We start from the raw sequence: 9334 nt of genomic DNA, 5'->3' as shown, positions 1-9334 counted from the left end.
CTGTATAGCAAAATGTATCAATAAGTAATTCACAGACACCGGAATCACAATCAGTTTACTGCTGGTGGTGAACAACAGCGTTAACTGTTGGTAAGCACTTAACCTCAAACACACGCACACACACACACACACACACACACACACACACACACACACACACACACACACACACACACAGAAATATCTCTCATGTAATAAGTGCAAATTGGAATGCAATGGACCAATTAATCAAAGGTAGTCAGTCTAGTGAGGCGCCCGATTACAAGATGTGACAACAGGCTTGAAATTAGTCCTTTCCTACCATCCATCTCTATTGACTTACAGGGCACCATGTGCACGCATGTGTGCACCTACTGTACATGCTGATACATGGCTGATTTTCTACCCAGTGACTCAATTTCTTTGTCCCCGCCCAAGACAACAAACTGACAGCCGTGCTGCGATTAATTCCACTCTTGGGTGACAGCAAAAATCTGATGTACCGGCACCAATATGTCACGTTGTCTTTTTTAAACGGCCATCACAAAAGGGCTTTTACTCGTTTTGTGCCACTAAGATGTATGTATGTGAACCTTACCTCCCTCACACAAACACATCTCCCATTTATTCCTCAGTCAAATACAAACTCCAGGGAGCTGTGCGGCAGCAGCAGCAGCAGCAGCAGCAGCAGCAGCAGCAGCGGTGGTGATGCAGTGCAGATCTCAGTGCAGTGGGACTTACTCATGTCACCAAGCAAACAAAAATAGAGATGAATAAAGAGACCAGAACACGAGGGCAAGTCGTCCTCTCTAATCCAGCCCCCGGCTGACCTCAGGTCAAATACTGCATGGCATTATCTGACACAGGCAATTAGAATGAAGCCTCAGTAGCTACAGCAATTAGCGATGGTTTATGGATACTTGGCCTGGATTTACTATCATGAAATCACTGATGAAATGAACACAACACTAATGCCTAGTGCATTTTTCATTTATCTCATATTATATAATGATCAGGTTGGTAAAAGTGTGCAAAACATGCATTCATTTTGTAGTTAGGACCACAGGGTTTTAAAGGACATGAAATATTAGCTGATTGATGGAAGAGAAGGTGATTATGCATGAACTCACGTGCTCTCAGGCTTTCAGCCATGTCTACATCATTAACACAGGATTTTATGAGATGGCCACACACACTCATTAGTGCTCTCAATAAACACGAGCATTCATATTGTCCAGTATTACATTACAACAGCACTGAGGCGTAATTCCCAACGGGACATGCCAACACTCAGTTTAATGACTTAAATAACATTATTTTACATATCTAAACATGACCAGATATTCAACAACCTAGAGGACAGTAACAGCCATGCGGTCCACCATAAATCACTAGGGACCACAATATGGCATAGACATAGACAAGATATTCCCCTAAAGTGGTTTAAAAGAGAAGAGTTGTATTAACTGCAGGGAAGCTACACCAAAGACTAAACTCTTCAGAAAAGATTAAAAAAAAAAAAAAAAAAAAAAAAAAAACCCAACCTTCTGGTCTAAAATATACTCATTACAGAAGCAAATGTAGCTCTTGCTGTTTATGATGGATACGTGTTTGATTGAAAGCAAGGATGATAAGAGGATATGTAAGGATGATGACTGTTTCTACTGTTTACTGTCTCCTATTGTTTCTTCAAAGGGATTTGGCGTCCCCCGGGTCTGCATGTCTTCATGAGCAAGTATATACATGTGGGTGTGTATGTGTCGGAGGCTGTGGACGTGTTACACAGCCTCTTCTCTCAGTCTGCATCCCGTCTGCATGACAGTAATAAGCTGTGTTTATACCGGTGGCTATGATGGAATATCCTAATTATAGTAATGCTAAGAATTGGTGCCAGTCTGGTTTCTGACAGCCCTGCAGCTGCCACTGAGAGTGGGCACAAACACACACCAATGTGCATACTTTAATTCACACACCAACAAATATAAAAGGAAATACTTTGTAACACCCCTCCTACCTTACTGTGCTGAACAGCCCTGTGTAAGTAGTGAGAGTGACCATTCCCCAGTCCTACACAGAGGGACTCACCATCGTCAGCCACAGGACACACGTCTGGAAAACAGAGAGGGAGCAGTTTGAAAATTAGGTTTAGTGTGTGTGTGTGTGTGTGTGTGTGTGTGTGTGTGTCGGGGGGGGGGGGGGGGGGGGGGGCAGTGTTTTATGCTTATGCCACCCATCACTGGATCTTTCCTATTGTGCTTTTTTTCCTTTTTCTAAAGTGCATAATTTCTCCGACCACAAAACACAAACAATGTTTGCTTGCAGTTGGAGTCTAAAAGCATCACGGGGGCCTGCCAGTCCCACAAAACAAAAAATATGTCTTCAAACTAAAAATGACTATGGTATTTAGTTTTTTCCATAAAGAAAAAAAGCCCACTTAGCAATCCTAATTAAAGACACTTATCCGTTTCTTTGTTTGACATAGAAAATAGCTTTGTAGATAAGGGTCACTGCTAGGTTGCCTAAAAATACCCCTGTGGCAGCCTGGGAGCTCAATGAGTAGAGCAGCAGTATGGGATGTAAAAGTCAAATCCCATCCTACCCACCAGGTGTGTCCCTGAGCAAGGCACTCAGCACTAGCTCCCCCAATGGCTTCCCACAGCTCCCCCCAGGGGGAAGGGTTAAATGCAGAGGAAGAATTTCATTGTAGGAAGTATGTGCAATATGTATTTGTGCTCAATGACAAAGGCTGTTCTTCGTCTTCTTCTTAATGAAATTTATATTTGCATTTGAAACTCCCTAACAGGATGAAAGTATCACATTAACAGTTTTTGAAAACATTTTCCTAATTTTGCCTACTTCTCATTAAATTCAAGGTCCTGAGGACAAACTCTCTAGCAGCTGGCACATGAAAAGACTTTATTCTTGATTGTAACCTGGGAGGCAGGCCAATGTGACAGCAGGAAACACAGGAAAACTTTTGGACCTCCTGTGGAGCTGATCTGCTTTTTAAGCTGGCAGTCAAATGTCTGACTGCTAGAGCTGAATTACTAAACATATCTAGTCATCTGACTGTGATTGTCTCGTCCTATACATTTACATCAGGCTAATCTGATGACAGACAGCTTCCTTTTTGGAATCCTATAATTTTTTTGTAATTTTGTTAGACAAGTGATAATTCATCCAGTGTCTGCATTTGCCTCTATGTCTTCATCAGCGTCCCTGGCATCATACACCCTCTAGAGACAGAGAAAAAAACTGCAGGCACTTTGATCACACCACTTACAGTAATGAGGCCTTCAAGTCATTAATCCCTTTGTGTTCAATTATGGTGGCACTGAAGGAAACAATCACGAATTACTCCTATTAAGATAACATTTTTCTTTGAAATAGACCCTGTTCTGGGTGTGTTTGAATATCAAACAATGACAACAAAATGGCATAATGACAAGAAATTCAGCACATTTTGAAGAAGAATATACTAAATTTATATTTGCCTATACTTATTCAAAAATGTTTTTACTGGTCATCCAGTGAGTTCATATGTGAATATAATTAAGTTGAACATCCTGTGTTCAAGTTTGCAAGTCATACCAGTCACTGATTAATATCTGCATCCTGCTGTCATAAACACAAAAACAAATGTTTAAAAAAGGTTAACCTTGAATCTTAAATTTGAACATGTTTGCTCTTTGCAATTAGTTTTACACTCATTACAGTTTTTATTTTTGACGTTCCCTATTACAACAAAGACATATGGGAAGAAAAAAAATATAATAATAATAATAATAATAATAATAATAATAATAAACATAAACATACCATGAATAAAATCTATACCAAACCATAAACTTTTTAAGCCCTTTGGTTGAGTTGAATTTTGCTTACCTTAGGAGCAAGATTAAGAACAAATGTTTCTCCACCAGCTGGGTATCAGCTGTGTTTGTCCGGTGACAAAAGTGACCTTATTGTTCAGTTCTGACACGTGTGTGCACGGTGAGATTGAACCAAGTTGACAAGCTACTACACATTCGCAGCAATAATAAACCCTCTGCGGTCAAAAGGCCTCATCTTTCTCCAAGGAGACACAGCGCTGTGAAGCTTCATCTGAAGCTTTACTTTCTGTTTCTTTCAACTTTTGACAGTGAAAGAGACAAACCCTCTGTTTTGAGGAAGTAGAGGTCTGAACTAAAAAGAAAATGTAGCACTTGTTTTGTGGTTAAGGTGGGGAAAAAAAGCTATTCTCGCAGCAATTAATGCCAAAGTGAGCTGCTGACCGTCAGGCTACTTCTAAGTTGACAAAATATTTTTATGGTCGTCCCAAAGCCGAAGCTGTATAAATAGGTGTTAGCAAAACCCATCATAAAGTAGTGTAAAGAGGACAAATAAACTAAATAAACAAACAGAATTGCTAATTGGGCTTAAACTTTGAGAGATCCAGGGTGTGAGACACAGCTTACTTGTTTATAGAGAAAACAGTGTCCCCCTCCATGTTTCTTTCTCGCTCTTACAATTGGCCACACACGAGAGAAGTTAACAACCTGGAACTTAAGGGTATCACTATCAATTTGCTGTGAAGTGGCTCCATTAGGCAAAAAATCTATAGCCGCTCAGGACAAAAACAGTCCCACTAATGACTAGATCTACACGTTACTTGTTTAAGGACGTGTGTGTGTTGTCATGCAATATGAATGTAAGCACCTGAGGAGGACTTGGCTCGTTGGTGTTTGCTGCGAACCTCTTGGTTCTGTCTAGTTAGAGAGGCCGGGGGGTTCGACATTGCAATAGGTGGCAAAGGGCCGTCCCGCCTCAGGTTCATGGTTAGGGGTTGTTCAGCAAACAGTGTTTGGATGAGTGCCAGGTCCAAACCCGAAACGCACTGACCATTCAATACCAGGATCTCATCTCCTGGACGCAAACCTAGGAATACACAAACCCACACGCTTCAGAAAAATGCCACATGGATCACGTGGTAACGTTATGGGCGATTTCAGGGACATATTTTTAGGCACCTTCATAAAAGGCTATTCCATCAGGGAGCACCTCACTGACAAAGATCCGGCTGTTTTTCTGGTTGTCAATGTGTCCAGTTACTGCAAAACCTGATGACAAAGAGAGACACAGATGCAGTTATTCCGTAGACAGAGGTTAGGGAAGTTACATTGACTGAAAAATTATAAAGGACTATGAGGTCTAGAGGAAATTACAGACACAGCTACACTTAAAATCAATCCACATCAAGTTGGAATCACCAAAATCTCCAGTTCCGCTTGGACGGCTCATGTGCAACGTAAACACATTAACTGGGACTACCTCCAGCTGATCATTGACCTACAAGGTGACACAAAACTAATCAATACACATTAAATAAAGAGCAGATAATTAAGAACTCTATGTATCCATGTTTGTCTAAGCATGCTTTGCCTCCTCACCACATTGTTGAGGAGCTCGCCGGGTGCCACATATCGAACGTCGATGCCCTGTCCCTCTTGCCTGTGCAGTCGGAGGCTGTGCAGGCCCGGGTCTAGCTGCTTCACCTGTTTACACAAGAGCTTTAAATGTTCTGCTGACTGTATGCACAAAATCATGGGACACATTTCACGCACTGACAGAACGAAAGCTGCTTGTGTAGAGTTGTGAATTATTCAACTACTTTACACTAAATGATGAGAAAGTTGCAGTAAACAACAAAAGCTGTGCCCCAGAGATTGCATGTAAGGGATGTTTGTGTGCACATGTGGGTGGGTGTCCATGTTTCTGCAGTCATTCTCAGGGGGATAACACTGGATGATTACTTATGTGTTATTTCAAGCCCTCTGGGTTCATAAAAAAAGCTGATTTGTTGCTTAAGATGCTTCAACAAAAATCATTTAATTATTAACAAAATTACATTTGAAGTAGCTAAAATATATTTTGTTTTTAAATTAACTCAAACCCCACATTACAGGAAAATACACATCCCAAACAAACATGAAGTATGAATGGCAGAGTTATGTAAAAAAAAAAAACAAAAAAAATAAAATTCTACTAGTCAACTAAATTCTAATGACTTAGCAGCTTTTGTTTGAGGTTTTGTAGCTCAACTGTCAGTAACAACTCTCATTCTGGTGACAAGTATTTCTCTGAAACCGACTACCAAGCCAACCTTGCAGGCTGCAGAGAGAAGGTCAGCAGCTGTCTGCTCTCTTCTGACGGGTACTTGGACTGTCAGGCCGTCTGGCATGTAGACACACGTCAGCACGTCTGTGTCACAGGTGGGGCTGTCCCACGCGCTGCCCTCGGGGGGCGACATGGAGTAGATACTGGACAGCACATCTAACCTCTGGGGAGAGGGATAAGAAGGCAAACTGGTGAGCAGTGATAAGAGGGAGGAGAGAGCAAACAGAAAAAGGAGAAGAAGAAGGTAAACATAGAGATGGAGGGAGTGGATAACAGAGAGAAAGGGCAGTGGAGTTTCAGTAACAGCACACAAATCAATAGAGTTCCATTAGTCTAAATACTTGGCTCTGGATCAAGCACTGGAGCAAAGATGTCATACAATTAGCCTTTCAGAAATTCATTTGAGAACACAGACGGCAGTTGCTCCACATCATAGACATTTTAATGATCGTATACACAAGGGATTTGCCAAGGGTCGCCTGGCAGGTCTAGAAGTCCAGATGATAATCTGGGCAGTTCTCGCTGACTTATTTGGTTTAAAAAAAACAAACAACAACAACAACAAAAAACACATAAGTAATTTTGACTTAAATGATGTATGGGACCAATTTAATTCAAAAATCAGTCAAACCTTCAGTAGGTAATTATTTGTTGGTGGCATTAACAGAGAGGTCTGAGTGGTTAGCCCACCACTCGGCCTCACAAGGAGCCATTTGAGGGTTTTGGTTGCGACTGTGTGTCTCTAGGGGAAAACGCTCCACTGCTACAGTGTGGGCCTGAGGGAGATGCCACAGTGCAGCTGAAGACTGCAATTATCAGGGCCCTAGATCTTAAGAAACTGCTCAATCACACCAAATGTACTGAGACTTGTGGGTTGAAGAAGCCAGTGATTCAGCCCTTCTAACAAAGAAATTATTTCTCATTTAAACTGCAACATGGGACCAAGAGGGGTCTTAGATGCATTATGGGATCCTAAAATTAAGAGTGTTGTTTTTGAGCCTCTCTGTCTGGTCTGCATGTGTGTGAGCATTTCAGAAGCTGGCACTTTGCTACTGATGAATCACCTCAAGAGGAAAAAGACCTTTTTCTTTGCCAGACACAAGCCTAAAAGGGACAAGCTAAGGCCTCTGATTCAGAGCACTTAGGTCCACACACACATAAAAACACATATAGCAATGCAGCTCAGAAAAACACAGGCACACAGTCAAGCATTTGTCTAATTTTCCATCTAAACATCCCTTTGATGAGTCTACTCAAGGAATCAGCGCCAAAGTAAAGGCCACCAGTGCTCTTACCAAAAGGTTTCCCTAACCTATAGGGATGGAGAAACACAAGGTGCCACTTCAACACCCACCTCTCTGCCTGCCTCTTTTGGGATCTGAGATCATGCTAACAAACACAGGAGGAAAAAACAAGGCGTCATGGCAACTTGTTGCATAACTGCCTCATTTGTATCCCAGCAAACTGCTGTGACCAGAAAACTAAGATTTGGTTGTCTGCACCGACTTAACCAGCGGCTGACTAACACTGTACACTCATTCATGGTCAGAGAGGGCTGTAACCAACAGACAGTTGCCTGGTCGACCTTCCACAAACAGCTGCCAAGAGTACAGTCCTGGCACACGCTGGGACAAATGCTCTGTGTACTCTATTTAGGTCTGCATTCAGCTAAATAATTCAAACCTATCCTTCAGCCTTTCCTCTCAAGTGTGGAAATTATTTCCAAGCAAGCTTGGACTCCACCTGGGAGCTTCTAAATTTGGAATGTGTAGTGGCCACAGAACAAATACACTCTCTCTGTTCTGGGTAACATTATTGTACAGTGTCAACAATAGAGTTAATGGCTACAAACAATGAACAGAAGAGTAGTAAAAGACAATTTCAGCCAATATCACACTTTGTAAAAGAGTATGCCTTTACGTTCTTAAATCTCTATCTTAACCTCTCTCTCTCCCTCTCTCACACATACACACACACACCTCAAAACTTGTGCATCTTCTTCAGAAATTACTTTAGAGGTTAAAGCAGAAGTTTATCTGGGGAAGTGGAGTGTGGCGAGACGTGGCGGAACAGAACGAAAGCATTGAGATGCCATGGCTGAGTGCAGTAGGGTGGGGATCACGAGGCAGTAAAATATTACTAAAACCCTGCTCTGCAATTTACTCTATGGAAGCAGCTGTTGGTGTATATTTGAAATATGTGCACAGCTTAAACTGAGTGAGCATGCAGCGTTAAGTAAGAAAAATCACTTGTTAAGCAACTTAAGTATTGCTGTCATTTTTTTCCTAGCAGTCAAAACATATTCATGTTCTCCACAGGTTGAAGAGAATCAGTAAGGAGTGGGTAGATGGAGAAACAGAAAGCAAACCTTTAACCTTTACAGGCCAGGGCAGCTGCTGTACTATCAGACTCAACCCAGAGATATTTAGTTTGCTGTGCTTCATGCAACAGTTACAACCTAGAGCGAGACACGGTTAGGACATCCTCAGCCTGTTAATGTAGCTGGCGGGTTCACATGTGCATGAAGCACATTAACCACATGCAGAAACACACTCTATAGCATGAGCATGACACTGCATGACTCATACAGCGTAGCTACGACAAAGCCACTCACTTATTACAAAAGAGTTTACTTGAATTCCAATGAAAGGGTGATTAATAGAAAATGATGCAATGAGGTTTGAGTCCAATGGGCAAAAAGTCATCAAGACAGAAGCGTTGACAAAAATCATCACAGCAGTAGTATTGTCTATCTTTACTCATTTCCCTCCCTTAATCTAAACTTAAAAAATAAAAAATAAAAATCCTGCCGATGAGCCATTTTCCATTGTCAGAGCCAAAGGAAAGACCCAAAAACTCAATTGAGGGGAAGATGCCTCATTCAAAGCAACATTAATGTGTTGACCCAATGAAGGCCATTATTGTTTCCCCAAACCACTTGTTGATCTGAGTCCATTTCTAGACCCTTAATGAAGGCAGTTTAAACACTTTCCACATTTACCACATGCTCACACTATGAATAACTGCATCCTGTGGAACATCCATCCTGCTCAGTCTAAAAGTGTTCATTGTACTCTTCTGTCAGCATCATGCTTCATCTGTTCCCTCTGGAAGGCTTTGCTCACATTTTATTTGAGGAGACAAACAGCATATGTGTATATGTCTATAAAATATATATTATTAGGGCATACTTGTAAAG

General features: G+C 41.5%; 1 protein-coding gene across 5 annotated transcripts in view; it reads right to left on the bottom strand.

The window, feature by feature from the left end:
* Window positions 1–9334, bottom strand: part of tiam2a (TIAM Rac1 associated GEF 2a) — a 106572-nt gene that overhangs the window by 41522 nt on the left and 55716 nt on the right. For all 5 annotated transcript variants that reach the window (XM_067479467.1, XM_067479466.1, XM_067479469.1 and 2 more), the window contains 6 exons: window positions 6122–6298; window positions 5409–5513; window positions 5229–5307; window positions 4989–5078; window positions 4678–4896; window positions 1994–2088 (listed from right to left, as the gene is read on the bottom strand). In XM_067479467.1, coding sequence (XP_067335568.1) covers window positions 1994–2088; window positions 4678–4896; window positions 4989–5078; window positions 5229–5307; window positions 5409–5513; window positions 6122–6298 — 765 coding nt within the window. The remainder of the gene's footprint in view (window positions 1–1993; window positions 2089–4677; window positions 4897–4988; window positions 5079–5228; window positions 5308–5408; window positions 5514–6121; window positions 6299–9334) is intronic.

This window comes from Channa argus, chromosome 16 (assembly GCF_033026475.1).
Source record: "Channa argus isolate prfri chromosome 16, Channa argus male v1.0, whole genome shotgun sequence".
Taxonomy (NCBI): Eukaryota; Metazoa; Chordata; class Actinopteri; order Anabantiformes; family Channidae; genus Channa; species Channa argus.
This window is presented reverse-complemented; position numbering and strand designations above follow the sequence as displayed.